Here is an 18,460-nt window from a genome sequence, read left to right as displayed (position 1 = left end):
TCTTGATGTTGTTAACATTGCACTACTTTTATGTTCTGATGATCTCACAGAATGAACTTTTAACAGGTGAAGCTGTGGATTACTCGAACAAAGCAACAGGAGTGTGCTCTGCAATGACAGTTCCACAATACACACAAGCCAGGATTACTTCAGCAGCTGGAACCCACTATGGGGTTTCCAGTGTCCTACGATGTTCAAATGGTGTTGTGTATTCTTCTGTAGTAGCACCCGTCCCTTCAACATATGCCATAACCACCCAGCCTGGTTCTATCTTCAGTACATCTTACAATTCTCTGTCGAGTATGCACCAAAGTGATACTATGCCATCATTGTCAACTTTACAGAATCAGCCTCTCACTAGATCTCACAGTTTTCTGTCAACCATTGCTGTAACCACAGCAGTGGAACCAAACAACTTGCCCTTGAATCTAGAGGCTGGTGTTGCAAAGGCTGGCCTTTCCGCATCTCTCTCAGATGTAGTTTCTACTGCCACCACAGTGGCAGGACTAGATGCTTACACAAATGCTTCATTAGAGGCAATTGCAGCCTCCTTAGAGGCCTTGTCTTCACCAATGGTTCCAGGAGATGGACAATACCAGGTGCAGCGTGAGCTTCTTGAACTAGAGAAGATGAAACAGCAACGTTTTGCTGAAGAACTTGAGTGGGAGAGGCAGGAGATTCAGAGGTTCCGTGAGCAAGAACAGCTTCTGGTGCAGAAAGAGCTGGAGGAACTTCAGGCCATGAAACAACAAATATTATGTCAGCAAGAAGATGAGAGACAGGTCCACCTCCTAATGCAAAAAGAGACTTACGCTCAGCAGCAGGAGCAATTAGAGCAGATCCAGCGGCTTCAAGAGCAGCTCAGACAACAGCTGGAAGAACAGAAGTTCAGGCAGATGTATCCAGGGGAGATCTTGCCAGAGGCTCTTGTTGTAGGAGAAAGAAAGATGGACAGTGGCTGCCAGACCGATGAGGAGGATGAGACTGAAAAGGCTTACACTGCAGGAAGGAAAAAGAAAAGTGCAAAGAAAAGTGTTGATAGCTGTGTACAGACGGATGACGAGGACCAGGATGAATGGGAAGTTCCAGCTCGAGGCAGGCGTAGTAGAGCACGGGGTAGTAAAAATGGCATGGGGGAAAGAGGAGGGGTTTCAGTTCAGGCCCTTACTGAAATATCTGTACAAACAGACTCCTTGGGAACACTTAGAGGGCACTCTGTGCAGGTAGACGCTAGAGTAGATTATCCTGATTCTGACAGAACATCCTCTCCAAAGAGACGCCCTACTCCACTTGATATAGGCCAGTCCCCTCACCTCAAAGCAGATGTCTCTACTCTTCAGGTTGCCCCAGGTCCACCCAAATCCCCAAAAGTACTTTACTCTCCCATTTCCCCTTGTGTGTCCCCTAGCAAGTCCCTTGAATATCTGTCTTATGACAAATCCCTTGGAGAGACAAGCCCACAAAGAATACCCTCTGCCACAGATCTTTCCAAAGGCCAACCAAGTCCTAGGGCTCCCAAGGTCATACAGAGATCAATGTCTGACCCCAAACCCATGAGCCCAACTGCAGAAGAAAGGGCTTCAGAAAATTTCCAGTATTCTGAGAGCTATTCTGTGAGTATTCGAAATCTTTCTAAGTGTTATGTTTATGCCATAATTCATTACATACATTACATGCCAATTTGAAGTCAGTTATGCATTTACGTTTTTAACATCGTCTGTAATGTTTAGGTTCATTTAAAAAAAAATAAGATTTTTTATAAAAAGTACCACTCTAGTGGTACTACTCTCTTTTTGATAAAAATACAACATTTCTCTTAAGTTTTTCTAATGTTGTCAATGGCCTGGTTTCATTTAGATGCTTGCGGTTTTGTTTAAGATTTGCTATGCTTATTGATTGCTTTTCTAGAGGAGTTGCAACAGCACAGCTGAAACAGAGTGTGTTTTTTTTATATAGAGTTTGTCTCATGAGTGTGCAGAATCCACTTGAGACTTTCTTCCTATTTTCATTTCTTGTCAGTTAAACTGGAGAAACTTTAGGATTTTTGTTAGAAGTGCTTCTGTAAAACCGATTAATTAATTGATTACTTATTCTTAAGGCCAAATTTTTATTGTTTTTTAGGGGGATTCTTTATTTATGGAAATTGTCATCTTGTTATCATTGTTACTGATTTTTTTTATTTATGTTTTCAAAGGCAAAGGGTTCTCCTACCGGAACTCCATCTGGCACCCAAAAGAAAGTTAAGAGGACACTTCCCAACCCACCCTCAGAGGAAGAAGCCACTAATGCTGGCCAAACAGCCTACAGCACTGGCTCAGCTCGTCGGCGCCTCTGTCGGAACACTAACATGGCACGTGCAAAGATCCTTCAGGATATTGACCGTGAGCTGGACCTTGTTGAAAGAGAATCCTCAAAACTGCGTAAAAAGCAAGCTGAACTGGATGAAGAGGAAAAGGAGATTGATGCCAAGCTGCGTTACCTGGAAATGGGAATTAACCGGCGAAAGGATGCATTGCTCAAAGAAAGGGAGAAGAGAGAAAGAGCCTATCTACAAAGTGTTGCAGAGGACCGTGACTACATGTCTGACAGTGAGGTGAGTAACATTCGTGAGACAAGAGGTGGAGAGGAAGTTGGTGGACATGGGCTTGAGAGACCTCGTACTGCACCCCAGTCAGAACTTGATGACTTTGTTCCCCCACAGACCAAACATGAGTACGGAAAATATTCCCAGTTCCAGTACCCACAGTACCAGCAGTCTCTGTACCAGCCTCAGTTGCCATACCAATCCCAGTCCATGTACTCTTCTGTTCCCTCTCTAACTGCCTCACAACAACAGAGCTACCACCAAATGCTCCTGTTGCAACAGAAAGCCAGGCAACAAGCTGCTCTTCTCTCTGAACTTGATTCCACTAAAATTGCCACAAACTATGAGAGCTCATCTTACTTGGGAGGAAAATATGGCAACCACCTTGACCTGCGTAGCTTAGAGGACAGTGCTGGAAGCATGGCAGTCAGTCCAATGTCCAATGTGTCTGCAGACTCCTTCTATGCGGACTTGGATCAACATAATCAAACATCAAGGAGCTATATGCTGTTGGAGGACACAGCGGAACTTGCAAAGAGCACTGGTAGCCTTTCATCCACCAGCTATGAGAGAGAGCTGGCCAAAGCGGAGCGACTTTTGAGACGTACTGCTGCAGATGTTGGTACGGACTACCTTGGCACCTCTTCCAGAATTCACTCCTATGGTAAAGCCCAAGATGAAGATGACCCAATGGAAGAACCTTTTGAACTTAAGCTTTTGAAGCAGCAACTGAAGCAAGAGTTTAGAAGAAGCACAGGGGGCACTGAAAGCTTGGAACAACTAGCTGGGCTCTCCCATTCTTATACATCGAGCACTGGAGTGTCCAGTGGAGCCTACAGAGCCTTTCCTAAAACAGAAAAGTACAGCATCAGTAGATTGACTTTAGAAAAGCAGGCTGCCAAGCAACTCCCGACATCTGTGCTCTATCAGAAACACAAAAACACCAGCAACATAGGCAAATATTCCTCCATCCAGGATAGCAGAGGTCTAGAAACAGACTATAGTAGCTACTTGGGGTCCAGTAGTTCTTCTCCAAGATCAGGCAGACTTCTACAGGATGAGATCACTTTTGGTTTACGAAAGAATATAGCTGAACAGCAGAAATACCTGGGGTCCACACTTGGGGCCAATTTGGCAGGATCACTCAATATGAACCCAGGTATGAGGTCTTTGGGAGAAGACTCCGCTTATCCCAGTGGAAGCAGATCACGTCCTTCTTCTAGACCATCTTCTGTGTATGGCCTTGACCTTTCCCTTAAAAGAGACACGTCCAGCTCCTCGTTGAGACTCAAAGCAGAAGGTGACCCCTCCTCAGAGACCTCAGCTTTTCAGACTCCATCAGGCAGGTCAAAACCTACAAGCTTGCCCATTGGACAGGGTGGACGTGGACGTATCCCAATCGTGGCACAAAACTCAGAGGAAGAGAGCCCGCTTAGTCCAGTGGGTCAGCCGATGGGAATGGCACGAGCATCCGCAGGTCCTCTCCCTCCCATATCGGCAGACTCCCGTGATCAGTTTGGATCATGCCTCTCTCTCCAGGATTCTCAACAGCAACATCTCAGAGACGATCCGTCAAGAGTACGTAGCTATGTGCTAATGGACGATCTGCAGGGCAACATGTCAGATAGCGAAGGTAATTTGTTTGTCCACAGATTGTCATTTTGGAGTGACACTTCATACACAGATTTGTATCCATGTATGTCTCATCTTGTAAGTGCTTGCTCATGACAATGTGCACGCATCAGTTCTTTGGATTTGATATTCTATTCTACAATAATGGGTTAAGAATTCATTCCAACAGCTTTTTCTTCTAACACTATTTTGCATGTGATTTCTTTGCTGACTGCCATTTTCTTCTTTGCGCACAATTGTACTGCATGCTTTCAGTCTCTGCATGTTAAGCTAACATTGCATATGCTTTCTGTATGGGATAACTGACAAAACGCATGATTATGCTGGCTGTGTACTATTACTGTTGTCAGTAGCATAATAATAGCTTAAAAACCCTAAAAGTTGCTAGTCAAGCTGGTTTTAAACAATAGAGCAGCATATATTGTTGATTAGCCACCTTTTAGTTATCATAAAGTGCCTTTTGGCATATTCATCTCAGTATGGTTATGGATCTATTAAAACTACACAATCTTTAAAATTGTTTTATAGTTTTAATGAATTATATTCCATAAAAATACACAACGTGACCTGTATTATTTAGATATTTTAATGTGTTCTATGTAAGGCCAGATATTATTTTATAGTGATATAGAAACGATTTATTGAAAGATAGTTAAGTTCCCTTCCAAAGGGAAATGTTATAGCGCATTGACAAAATTTACGAAGCCAGTAAATGGTCTGTTCATGTGTGTCAATAATAATTATTGCATGTTCTGTTTCTGCTTGCAAGTTTGATGTTTATTAAATGTTCAGTGATGTGCACGTGTCTTCCTATCTGTTTAAATAAATGTTTCATTTCCTCCATGTTCTTCTGCTTGCTTTTGCGCTTTCACGAACTATATTAAATGCCTTCAGATAGAATGGGCTATGGTTTTGCTCAGTATAAAATAAATCATGAATTTTAGAGTGTACGTTAGATTTGAATGTGTATGTAACATGGCAGCCAATGCATGGCTTGTCCCCTCATAAAAGTGCATGAGAAATATAATCATTACTTCTATGTGTTACAAAACACATGCTTATTGTAGTTGTTACAAGAATCCAAAGCCACACAACCTGAAGCTCAAACTCGAAATAACATGTATTTTTGTTTTCATTTATAAAGTAACTGTCCCCATACATTTAGCAGCATATGATGCGCTCATCATATGTGCCACCTGGAAGTAAATGCATTTGCCTTGGTTACAGCACTAAGTGAATCCCTGATGGGTTTGAACAGAGACGATCCAGGAAACTCACATGAGAATGTCGCCAACGGTAGAGTATAACCACCTTAGACCTCCTGCACGCCTCCCGTCCTCCCCCACACCTCCCGCTCCCATGACCACTCACCTGCCAATCACCCATGAGCCGTTAGGCAACCGAATCGAGCGCAAATTCATCTCCATAACAACATGTTGCAGAAAGTGTGATGAATTTGCACGCTGATGTAATGCTGCGTTAGTGAATGCAGCCCTCGCATCTGCGATTAAATTGGAATTTCAGGCTGCTTTCTCTTTAAAAATAACTTGCCTTCTCAGCTGTTGCGATTCAACAAACAGAACAGCATTCCTGTAAATCTAGTCATAACTTTGCATATCAAATCTATTACAAGTACAGACGTCTTGATGAAAAAATATTTGTAAGAATTAGTGTCCACATTGCATATACAGTAATAGAATTTTCATCTGTCACGTCATTTTACATCTGAATGTAAGGTCTGTCAATATTAAAGTTGTTTGTTATAAACAAATAAATGTCAAGAAGAGAATTAAAGGATGAATTAAAATAAATATAAAAGTCAAGTACACATTAGATTTTTGTTGATGTTCAATTAATTAATGTTACATAATAAGATCGGCAATTACCCTAAACTCCCTTCTCCCACACTGTTGATGAGAGATACGTGTCAGGCATGCCAAGTTATCTTCAGACCTTCTGTCGGTTTTAAGCATTCACAAAAACTGAAAATTCTGATAGGATGGTACCGTTACAGATCATGTTGACTTTTCTTTAAATCTTACAGAAGTTGCATGGGGAATTCTATAAAACACATAACAATATAATCTAAATCTTGTATCCTCAGGCTTTATTTTGATTAAGTTTGCACATAAAAATAACTGCTCTAGTTTGTAGAACTATTCCTGTCTTGCCCCAGATAGCTTTACGTTGTTTGGTCTTCCAGCATGCTTGAAACTTGTACATTTGTTTAACTTCGCTGTCTCTGGTAGCTGATATTACATCACAAAACTGAAGGGCGTTTAGAGTTTTAACAGACTGCCGGGCACGACTGTAGAGTTATAATTTCCATCTGTTTTCTGAAGCGTACCACCTGCGCCGAGAGGAGACGGACTGGTTTGACAAACCTCGAGATGGACGCGCAGAGAACGGACAAGGGGTGGATCGAAGACAGGTGAATAATCGCATTTGGTTGTAAGCATGCAATGCGAACCCCAAAATGTAAAATATAAAATCCTGTTACATGCAAATACTCTAAATGTGGATATCAGTTGCATGTTATTAGATCTTGAGTTTAAGTAACTTCTGGTAACTAATCTGGTTTATTTGGTGTGACTGTCTTTTGTTGTCCCTTTAGGGAAAGGCTTCACACTACCCATTTCCTCACACTAAAATAAAACTACAGAAGGATCCTAAAGATCGTAGCGTATCAGGTAAGATGTGCAACCAATCCATCCCAAAATGCTGTGCGGCTTGGTTTACCGACATGCTCGGACAAAGCAGACAGACATTTGGGGCCACTGCCCCTGATGAAAGAGAATCTGTTCGCCTACCAGGCCCGCATGGAGAGACGCCCGAGGCTTATGTCTACTCAAATATCAGATTCAACATGCTGAGATTATGTTGGCACAGTCATTTTATGGCTACTACTAAATGACACATTAGCACTGTTCCAATTTGCCTTCAGCGTCCTCTTGTGGTGCAATGCTTTGCCACATCATTACACACGCGATGTCAACAGCTGAGCAAAACGGCAAGGAAACAACCCCTCCTTATGCTTTGGTATTTTAGACAGTCATGTAGGTGTGGTTCTCCCATGTGTTCTCTTTGCTGGAAGCATTAGAACAGGGCAGACATTACAGCGATGTGGCAGATTGGCATTCCTCCACCTCCATCAGTCATCAAAGCTCAAAATGGCGTGTAATGCCCACATCGGATTATCCTCGTAATTAGGAACCGTCGCACAAACAGGCGCCTTAAGAAACGAGATGAAACGCTAAGCAAGTGAGCAGTGACTGGAACATTTGTGGCACTGTAATTAAGGTAATGTGTACATTGATAATTAGTCTGATGCAGGGCTCTTGGACTGGGATTGTGAAGTGCAGGATGCTTGTCACACAGCAAACGGGGTTCTCGTTGTATAATGTTACAAAATTTAACGTCTAGGAAAAGTCAGCACAGAACAATGAATTCCAAACCTTCTGCATTTTTTTTGAGATGTTTGCACAGTTATCTGTTGATCCCAAGGATTTTCACAATTTTTATTACAAGTAGGCAATCAGTATTTTAAAGATGCATTTCCAAAATGTTTTTTATATTTTAAATACTTTTAAGGGATAGGTGACCCAAAATTGAATATTTCATCTTTTACTAACCCTCATGTCGAAAAAGGCATTATATAATATGATTAATATATGATTAATACATGTACAAATAAATAAATAAACACATGCATAAGAATATAAATAAATAAATAAATACATGCATAAGTTTAAAAAAATACATTAATAAGTACATTAATAAATTAATAAATAAATTCATGCTGAAATAAACTCAAAAATATCAATTTGTGTAATTCTACATTTATTTCTACATCTCTACATATTCCTGCATTTATTTATGAATTTCGGCATTTGTTTGCCGAACGTTGGTAACCAAACAACATTGGCTCCATTGAGTTCCATTGTATGGACACAAAACCACCGTGACATTTTTCAAAATTTCTTCTTTTGTCTTCCTCATAAGAAAGAGTCAAATACAAGTTTTGAATGAAGTGAGGGTGAATAAATGGTGAAATAATTTTTGTGTAAACTTTCCCTTTAAATATCTTATAATTTTTTTTTACTGAATGTACTTCGCCAATTACAGCCAACTAACCGAGATTTATAAATTAGCTTGTGTTTATTTCTTGGTTTAGCTTGAATGCTTTTTCTTTACAGGTAACGGATTGGGAATCCGCATAGTTGGAGGAAAAGAGGTGCCGGCAAGCAGCGGTGACATTGGTGCGTACGTAGCCAAAATACTACCTGGAGGAGCTGCAGAGCAGACAGGAAAAATGGTTGAAGGTAAGCGAGCCTCTGAAAACCTTTCTTTTTCTGGGTTCATTGGTTTTGCTTGAGCTGCAGAGCCGTATCAATTCACAGACTTGTCGAGGGAGAGAAGCAAGCAGGGTCACGATGTGATGTGATGTTTCAGAGTAGGAGACACGAGAAACAAACGATGCGGTTCCACACGATTCCTTACCTCTGGGCTTCATGAATGACTCATTTGTGATCGTGATGAGAGAGATAAAGAGAGAAAATAAAATCAAGTTGAAGGTTCATGACTGTGTTTCCTACACGGTGTGTGTTTTCAGTGTAGGTGTTTTAGGGATCAAATGATAGTGAAGATGCCAGTAAGGGAGTTGAGTGTTATATTTATATCGAGACTTGGACTGCGATGCCTCTGAAGAGTTGCACTGAAATTGTCTGAAGCAGTTTTGTGGTTTAATGGTATATTTTAAAACACGGTTATGTAATTGTACCTAGTTGGAATCGACCCCATTGTGACAATTTCACCCAATGATGGCTGACGGCTGAACTTTCTCATCGAATTGGAAGAAACCTCGCACAGACTTTCACAGTCGCATGATTGCTGTGGACGTTTTGATAGACTGTTTCAGCCATTTTGATAGAGCTGAATTTTACAAGATCTATTGATCTCAGTTGTGACTAAGACATTAACGCTTGCTTTCCCCAGAGGGTGAGAGTGCGTTGTAAATTAGGTCTGCTTGGCTCCAGTTTTTGTGCTTTCTGCAGGTGGGAATTTATGGGATGGATGGCGAATGAGAAAGTGAAGCTGGGGGGAGTGGAGTGACTGTCCGTACAGAAGCTTATTTATGAGGCCATATACATCAGCTGGGCATTGTGGGAGAACATTGTGAGCTTTGACTGTGACCGACACTTCTCATCTGTCATCCTCCCCCTTCCTCCCAGTCAGATATTGCTTCTTATTCCTTCTTTTCCTCTGGCTTCATCTTCTCGTCTTATCATATCTTTCCTAGTTTTCTCATATCTGTTTCTTTTTTTCATTCATTTAAATGTAGCTCATCTTCTCATGCCTACTCTTGTCTTCTTTCTTGTCCTGTCTGTTCTGAAGCAGTTAAATGTTTAATGTTTCTTCATGCTTAAAGTGTGTACATACGGTCAGCACAGTTACACTATAACGTCGATCTAGATTAACGTTAAGTGCATACAAATAACACACATATGTAAATAACACACGCCATAAACATTGACCTCCAGGGACCCAAAGCATCAACCGTAAAGCGGGAGCTTTAAAACGTCCAAAGAGAGCTTACCTGGCCTTCCTGAAGACACGCTTTCATCTGTGTAAGTGCATCATCGGAGTGGTTTGGGCATGAGTTTGAGTTTGCCGTGAGCGTTTCTCTTCCTTTCTCACAGGGGTTTTTAGGAAATAACAAGTTTTATTTTTAGAGTCGAAAGTGTGGCGTTGCAGTGTGTAGAACAGTTTGTCCTCCAGCTGGCGGAGAATGAAACGCCTTCCATGGCTGATTTTTATACCTTCTTGTTTGTTTGCGTAGGAATGCAAGTTCTGGAGTGGAACGGCATTTCCTTGACCGGTAAGACGTACGAGGAAGTCCAGGGTCTGGTAGGTCATCAGGTCGGAGAGGCAGAGATTTGTATCAGACTGTGAGTGTTGGATTCACATTTCTAATTGTTCTAAATGTTGCAATTTCTCCATTATAATGTCAAATTGCATTGTCATTGATTGAATTGAACGCCTTGTTTAGTTTTTCTCTAAATCTTCTCTTCTCCATCTCTAGAGACCTAAACATGCTGTCTGATCCTGAAAGCTCACACCTCGACCTTCAAGATCAGACCAAAGGTGAGAACACACCACATCGGACGTCAATGTCTTGGTTAACCTCAATGGCTCTATATTTGCTAAACCAATGATTTGCTCTTTTAAATATATAGGTGACAGACCTCCGCGCTCCCCAGGTGTGGACCCTAAGCAGCTGGCTGCAGAGCTGCAGAAAGTGTCACAGCAGCAGGTGCCGTCCTCATCAGCGCTGGAAAAGCCATCAGCATCAACCGGGTCCAGTGCAGTACCGAGCCCAGGCCAACCAGGGTCTCCTTCTGTGAGCAAGAAACGCCTCAGCAAGGTCCGGCGATCTAATATGAAACATGCAAACATGCGTATATTTTCGTTTGATGCTTATATTAAATATAATTGTGAGATTTTGCTTTTTTAGAGCTCTGAGGTGGCAAAAACTCAGTCCCACCCAGTATCAGGAGAGATCCAGGTAGAAATGTCTTACAAATACCTGTATGCTGTTTTTTAGTTTTGAAAGATTTTTTGGCTATAGAAACATTTTAAGAGTTTATTTGCAAAAGCGTTAAAATAGTCATGTTTTTCTATCGTGCATTTCAAATAATATCAATTAAATTGCAGTTGGGTTGTTTTTGTTAAGTAATAACAACTCAAAAATACAGATAACTAACACAATAAAACACTATTTATGAAAATTAATATCATTTAGTAAATTAATACATCTGTTTTTGCTAAGGAACTCTTAATTTATATATGAAATATATAAGCGTAAAAAAAAACATCAACACTGTCAGATGGACTTGTATCTCCATATTTCTGGCGATATGCTCCTAACACATCTTATTAGTGACATCATAGAACACATTTTTCATACTTGGATGATTTCATTTTGCAGCTTCAGATAAATTATGACAAACAGCTGGGCAATCTCATCGTCCACGTTCTTCAAGCGCGAAATCTGGCACCCCGGGACAATAACGGCTACTCCGATCCATTTGTTAAAGTTTACCTGCTGCCAGGTAGAGGGTAAGTTGTTCAATTTAACTTCAAACGTTCACTTTTCAGAGTGACCCAACCTTTAAACATCATGGCTTAAAAAAGTTAACTTTACCGGTTTGTCCGTCTTCTTTCTGGGTGGTCCTTGGTTAGAATAAGATGTATTTAGGAGCTGACGTTAGTTAGGTTTTTAGATGTTTGATTCGAACATAATAAATTAACCTCAGATTTCTTTAAACACTAATGTGACTTTCTTAAAATTCAAATGAGCACAAAGTCTGTAAAATTAGCGGTATCTGTCCTAGCTGTGAGCATCTTTCAAATATGTGTGTGTGTGTCCGTCCCCATGTTTGTGTGTGCAGTGAGTCAGCAGTAGAGAAAATCAATGCCAGATCTGTTTGTGTGTAAAATGATAGCCATGGTTGTGTGTGTTTGTGTATGTGTGCATTGGACCATTTCTTGGCACTCATCTGTTCATGCAGTACCTGGATTGAATCTTGGGGAACAGGAGCTGTCCATTTCTCTGCTCCATAAGGGCATGAATGCATGAGCTACACACACATACACACACTTACAGGCTTTCACTCACTACTGGTTGTTGTCTGTTTTTGCTGCATGCTGGATCTTCACAGTCAGGTCATGGTTGTGCAGAATGCCAGGTATGTGATTCTCTACTATAGTACCAGCATTTTATACAGGACTCGGCCGTGCTCAAACAAGAATGGCTGAATGATATCACTTATTTTGCCTTTTTTTTTCATCATTACACATTTGATCATTTTCTCAATGTAGTATAAGGTCCCTGCAACACAAGTGGGCTTATACTAGGATTCTTCCATTGTGCAAACCATTTTCCATAGACAGCAAACATTTACCATCATTGTGGGGGTGAAGAGTGTTTAGTTGACAGATAAAACCTGTCTGTGGTCTTCTACTCGTGCATCAGGATGACCTCTTGTGGTGTGTTATACAATTGCAGTGCCGAGAATAAAAGAAGGTCCAAACACGCCCAGAAGAGTCTTAACCCGGAGTGGAACCAAACTGTCATCTACAAAAATATACACCTGGAACAGGTGACTTCTGACTCCTATTAGCTATTAAACATCCTATAATGTAATATGATGTAATACAATTACTGTTTATTGCAAAGTATATTGTAATTTTATCACCAGTTTATGCAGAGATTCAAGAAAAGACAAATGTTCACTTCTTTCTGGCCAAGTATTGACGTTTTTATTTTGCATTACCTTTACAACAATACGTTGTTCCCGTAAACATTGCACTTTCATCATATCAGATGTCAGAAAAGCGAAGAGAAATCCGATTTGACTTTGATGGGAGATGTTTTTTACTGTCAAAACTCCGAATCGGTTTTGAGGTTTCAATTATGTCAGACTCCTCAGAGAGAATCCAAGGCTTTGGTGCAAACAAAGAAAAGTCTTCAGTCTCACAGACGTATTTACGCCTAATTAAGACCAAAGATCTCCTTCAGTGTCTTCAGATCTCTAAGGCGTCCGCTGACAGATGTGATTGATATGTTTTATCTGCACTATTGATGCGAGGCGAATGGGTTTTAATTGAGATAGAGGACAGTAGGAAGACTAACTGTATTCCCAAAAGACACACAGATTAAACTTGTGTATCTAGTTGTGTTTTTGGATCTTATATTTAATATGAAAAAAATGATATTGATCAAATAATTTTTTGTCTACTGTATATTCTAAATATTTGTATCTTAGTTTATCTTGTTTAAAAGATCTTTTTAGGAAACGCTACAAAAATACGATGCTGATTATGTGTTGTGTGTGGTTAGCTGAGGAAGAAGACGTTGGAGGTCAGTGTGTGGGACTATGACAAAAGCTCATCCAACGACTTTCTTGGAGAGGTGAGAGACTTTTTAAACAAACTACAAGTCATATCTGGTTCATTGTAGTAGAAAAAAAATGGGGGCAAAAACGTAAAAAGAATGCCTTAGAAATTACATTTTACAATTAAATACGTTATCTATAGTCTTTAATATAAAAAATAATTTGAGTTTTTATAAATGCATTGTTTCATTTCCCGAAACTTTGTGTGTCTATAGGTACTGATTGATCTGTCAAACACGTCTCACCTGGACAACGTCCCCCGATGGCTGCCTCTGAAGGATCAGAGCGACGGTGAGCATCATCGCCGTTCTCACTCGGGACACGGTCGCCAACACTCGCCCAAACCTCACGGAGGACATGGAAGCCAGCACTCGCCAAAAACCTCCAGTCACAGCAAAGACGAGTCGCCCAGATCATCCGTCATCAAGAGCCGAAGTCACGGAATCTTCCCCGACCCTTCCAAGGGTAGGAACGAACGTGGCATGCCATCAACGTCTCACTCTTTCACCGCAGGAAAATCTTTTTCATAATCAGTATTTACAAAAATCTAAACATCCTTAAACACAATACAAGGTTGATTAAACTTTAATAAAGTTACGTTTTTCTAAGCCCACTGGCAAATTTATCCAAATCGTGGGTTGAACACAAACCCGACAATTAAATTATATATCATTATAAGCTTACTGTTATAAATCAAGGTACACAGATTTTTTATTTGCTTAGTGATCGGATTATGGATTCTAGCTTTGAAAGATAACAAAAGTACTTTCATCTCTTACTAACTTTGGTTTTGCCCTCACATGTGCTACTATATGACTAGAGAAGACTTGAAACACACTACATAATCATTTGGACCATTTTTCGAGATGAACAGTCCCGTTTCTCATTCACTTTCTTTAAAACATAGCCCAAAAATTCTTAGAAAGTTCATTTGCATGAATAAATCAGAGTTGTTTCATGACGACCTTATCAAGATTGGTTCTCTAACCTCTGATCTAAGGTAATGTAAAGTTTCACTGTCTTAATTAATTTTCATTCTAATATAACTTTATTTAAAGGATGTTTAAGGAATATTTTTACTGAAAATCAAGAGAAAAATACTGATCAAGAAAAACACTTTTTTTGCACTCTTTCAGTTGTGATGTTTTCCTCTCTTTGTCTTCTGCGCTGTCTTCATCCCTCTACTGCTGTCATTTCTATCCATTCTCTCTTCTCTTATTCTATCCTTCACGTGATCTTTCCATTATATATTACTCAAGCTTCCTAGCTTTGGCTTCCTGCTCTCCATATACATGTGTTCAGTTCACAAAAGCGCTGAGCTCACCAGCGCTTCACTTCAGCCACCTCACGCAGGGTGTGACAGGGCCACTTAGACAAGAAACAGCCTGTTCAGATGCTAACTAGGACACCGTAGATGACCTCAAGTGTACATGGAGACTCAATCATTTCAAATAACCTAAAGAAATAATACTTGTACTTCATGTAGAATATAAACAGATAAAGTAAAGCAGCAATATATCTAAAGTAGAGAATGAAACAGCCCTTGTGTAATTGGGTTCTGGTTGTTTTAGACACGCAGGTCCCCACTATTGAGAAATCTCACAGTAGCCCCAGCACATCGAAGCCGCCCCTCTCCGAGGGCCAAGCCCGTCCCCATGGAGGCCCCCGTACTCACGGCAAAAGCGGCACGGCCCGGGCACACCTTGACAATGCAGCATCATCCGAAGCTGCTGGCCAGCAGCCTCGCCAGCAACCAAGTAAACAACGCAAATAAAACCTCCACGGCATGGCTGCCTCCGCACTCATCTGTTCCTCCTCCTTTTTGTTTTCATCTCCTCTTTTTTCCTTCTGTTTTCTCCCTTTGATATTTCCCCTGTATGGTCACAGTCTGTTCACGTCACATCCTCCCTACCGGTAAACACTCATACAGATCAATCCTGTTCCTTTTATTACGTTTTAGCATGCTTTTCAGTAGTTATAACTGAGAAGCCATATTTAAATATATTTGAAATATATTTGTAGTCTGGCTAATAAATAAATAAAATATTTGAAAAAATATATATATATAATAATATCATTGAAGTAACAGAGAAGATCTTTATTATGTCTCCAAAAGATCTGTCTATTTTTAATTGATTTTTAATTTATAATTGTGAATAAATTTATAAAATACAATACAGATTTTTGCAGTTTTAAAGCATCCTTTAGCATTATTTGACTTCGGAAACAACTAAATATTTATCAACTGGTAAGGTATTTAGTTCGATACCCAGGAAAGACACAAGGTGATAAAATCCATCTTGAATGTGGTGTTAGTCTTAGTAGTTATTAAATATCAATAAATGGTATAAACAGTTTTGACCTTAACTGTCCTCAAAATAACATTCTGATTTGAGATCTTATTCAAACAAAGTAAAGCCTCTCAAACGCTGTGAGAAGATCAAACTCGACACCTAGTCGTGCCGAAATCGACAACTTGTGCATTTCCTACTGTTGAAGTAAGAACAGCTCAGGTTATCACATTATTAAAATTTAAAGACCAGAATAAGACATCCCCTGTCAGCACATTTAGCATTAAGTTTTACCCACCGCAGCCTAACCCCACCTGGGCCCCTAAGGACAGCCCCCCGTTCTCTTTTTAACACCTCCTTATTTGTCCAATTGAGTTGTGTTCTATCCCAAGTGGCCGGCTTTTCAGCAGCTGCTCCTCTGCCCACCGAGACGGCCGTGCATGTGGCCTCCGCCTGCCCCATCCCACCCTGCCTCCACCCTCTCTGCAGCTCTCGCTGGCCTACACTGCACCTCAGTGGACGCACTGAGCCCAAGCCCGGGTGTGCGTGCTGCGGCTGCATGTGACTCTGACCTACAGTAAAAGCTGGTGGTGTCCATGTTGTGACGAGTTCATACTCTGAGTCTCCATTTCGTCCCCCTTCTCCCCTCTCCAAACTTCTCCTGACCACCCCCTCACTGTGGCTGGTATACGACCCCAGCCCAAAACGACCGCCTCGACCCGAGGCAACACAGGCACAGCGTACCCGGTGTACTCACCATTCAGAGAGCCCCGTCCGAGTCGCCGGCCAATGAGATCCCAGGCGGCCGTCACCTGACCCTCAGGAAAGCCTTGTCGGAAGAGAGGCCGCAGCCGGACGGAGGTGAGAGTTGACGTCTCGTATGATTGCCGATGTGGGAGAGAGAGAGGATGTTGAGTTACTAACGCACATCTGTAGCGGAACTAGCGAGGACAATCTTCCCACTTCACAGGAAATTCATGCAGCGAGACTCAGTCTGGTTCAACAGGCTCGCAACGTGCTAAAACCATGACCAAACATTAATGCTTAACTCTATTACCGCTAAGATAGTTTAGTGTGTCGCATGGTTTTAGTGTTGCCGAGTCTGTTTGGAAAGACTGTGTGCATGAATTACGTGCTGAAATGTCACGCATCTCACATCCAATCATCACTCATCACCAAATGCATCAACATTATAAAAACAAATTAAAATTCAGAGTTGCTCGAATATAAGTAGTTCCACTTTTAAATTTTAAAATAAAACTATAACAGAATTAGCGTTATTTAATTACTCGGGCACAAACATGCAAACTACTAATAAACATTTTAAAAATGTGTTCTGTCTTTCTAAGCTTCAGCTTCTGTCGTGTGCTTAGCATATCTCTGTGCTGTGATATTTCAATTCATTTATGGTGTACTGTCATGCTTTCTTTTAATGTTGCCAGCAACGCTAGTATCTATATTTCTGTGTGTTTGATGGGTTGAATGCATGGAGATCAACCCCTGCCCCTTGGCTTCCTATAAAACATTAGTTGACAGGCAACACAGTTGTGTCAATAGTGAACATGACTCGAGCAACTCATATAGTCCACTTCAAAAACAGCATCCCGCAGCCATCGATCTGGTGATGCTCCTGTTACTGCAGCATCATTGGACAGCGGTCTGAGCGGCAGTGCCTTTAGCCTGTTGGATGAAGAGGGCGTGACCAATGCGGTGGATAGTGCCATTTTCCAGGTTCCTAGATTGTAAGTGCTTTATTCTTTTTTGTTAATATACGTTTATAAAATTGTTCAATTTAAGATTTTATTTTCTTCACTCTGGTTAAGGTGCTGGTATGTAGATAAACATTTATTCATTTGTAAAATGATTTGTTCTTACATTTTCCATTGTCCTTATTTTGTGGCATTCTTATGGAAACCCGATGTCATTTTATTTTTTAGTGGAAAGATCCCAAACGGCACGGATGCAGTGATATCTGCTCATGGCGAGTCAGATGGTAATATTTGCTTGACTTTTTACATTTCGCTGCTGTCCTTCTGAAACCTTGTATCACATTATTATATTTTTTTTATTTTTGGGCATAAATCATTATTATTCCTTTTTGTTTGTCACTGGGTTTTCTAAATATCTGACCAAAATAAAGTATTAAAAAGTGCTTGTTAACTTTGACAACACAGTATTTAATCCTTTCTAAAGTTTGTTCCATTTCCTGAAAAACAGCGAATTTGGACATCCAAGGTTTCAGAAGGACAGCGACTATTTTGTGTGGATGTCATATCAATGTAAATGAGTGGACGTTGCAATAAATAAATTGAACAAGAGGGTATTATTTAAACACACAATGGTACACAGACAGCTGGATTTCCAAAGTGAATTGTGCTTGTAGAATCCGAGTACTGTCTAAATGTTAGTACAGTATTGTAAAAGCTGTAGTGAGTAAAGCATTTTTGACTCTGACTTTGAGATATCAAGATGTTTCTGTGTGTGTTTCAGGTAAAACTCAGGTGATGGGGGAGATCAAGATCGCCCTAAAAAAGGAGATGAAAACAGAAGGTGAACACCTGGTGCTTGAGATCTTACAGTGCAGAAACATCACCTATAAATTCAAGTCTCCCGACCACCTCCCAGGTAACAAGACACAAGACATATACACTTACTTATAATAGCAGATTTCAAATTGTCAGGCAGTTAAACGCGGTAACGGTATGTTAGTGCTTTCAAAAGGAGTTTAAACTCATGTGTTCGCATATGTTGAACATACATCGTACATTGAATATGACTTTCATTTAATGATATGTTTTACAGACCTGTATGTGAAGCTGTATGTGGTAAATGTGGCCACTCAGAAGAGAATAATCAAGAAGAAGACCAGAGTGTGTCGACATGATCGCGAACCTTCTTTCAACGAAACCTTTCGCTTCTGCATGAATCCAACTGGTCATTCCATTCAAGTATGTAATGTCGCATAAAATAATGCTAACTGTCCACCAAAGGTTACA

General features: G+C 40.6%; 1 protein-coding gene across 1 annotated transcript in view; it reads left to right on the top strand.

The window, feature by feature from the left end:
- Positions 1 to 18,460, top strand: part of pcloa (piccolo presynaptic cytomatrix protein a) — a 44,719-nt gene that overhangs the window by 23,049 nt on the left and 3,210 nt on the right. The window contains exons 6-26 of the mRNA XM_056747816.1: positions 67 to 1,613; positions 2,195 to 4,217; positions 5,444 to 5,512; positions 6,559 to 6,647; positions 6,831 to 6,906; positions 8,413 to 8,538; positions 10,056 to 10,164; positions 10,299 to 10,360; positions 10,453 to 10,640; positions 10,731 to 10,781; positions 11,205 to 11,335; positions 11,938 to 11,964; positions 12,285 to 12,378; positions 13,119 to 13,190; positions 13,389 to 13,638; positions 14,745 to 14,930; positions 16,164 to 16,325; positions 17,065 to 17,206; positions 17,402 to 17,457; positions 17,955 to 18,089; positions 18,267 to 18,412. Of these exons, the coding sequence (XP_056603794.1) occupies positions 67 to 1,613; positions 2,195 to 4,217; positions 5,444 to 5,512; positions 6,559 to 6,647; positions 6,831 to 6,906; positions 8,413 to 8,538; positions 10,056 to 10,164; positions 10,299 to 10,360; positions 10,453 to 10,640; positions 10,731 to 10,781; positions 11,205 to 11,335; positions 11,938 to 11,964; positions 12,285 to 12,378; positions 13,119 to 13,190; positions 13,389 to 13,638; positions 14,745 to 14,930; positions 16,164 to 16,325; positions 17,065 to 17,206; positions 17,402 to 17,457; positions 17,955 to 18,089; positions 18,267 to 18,412 (5,741 nt within the window). The remainder of the gene's footprint in view (positions 1 to 66; positions 1,614 to 2,194; positions 4,218 to 5,443; positions 5,513 to 6,558; positions 6,648 to 6,830; positions 6,907 to 8,412; positions 8,539 to 10,055; positions 10,165 to 10,298; positions 10,361 to 10,452; positions 10,641 to 10,730; positions 10,782 to 11,204; positions 11,336 to 11,937; positions 11,965 to 12,284; positions 12,379 to 13,118; positions 13,191 to 13,388; positions 13,639 to 14,744; positions 14,931 to 16,163; positions 16,326 to 17,064; positions 17,207 to 17,401; positions 17,458 to 17,954; positions 18,090 to 18,266; positions 18,413 to 18,460) is intronic.

Source organism: Triplophysa dalaica, chromosome 5 (genome assembly GCF_015846415.1).
Source record: "Triplophysa dalaica isolate WHDGS20190420 chromosome 5, ASM1584641v1, whole genome shotgun sequence".
Taxonomy (NCBI): Eukaryota; Metazoa; Chordata; class Actinopteri; order Cypriniformes; family Nemacheilidae; genus Triplophysa; species Triplophysa dalaica.
The sequence above is the reverse complement of the archived record's forward strand: the minus strand, read 5'-3'. Positions and strand labels throughout refer to the sequence as shown.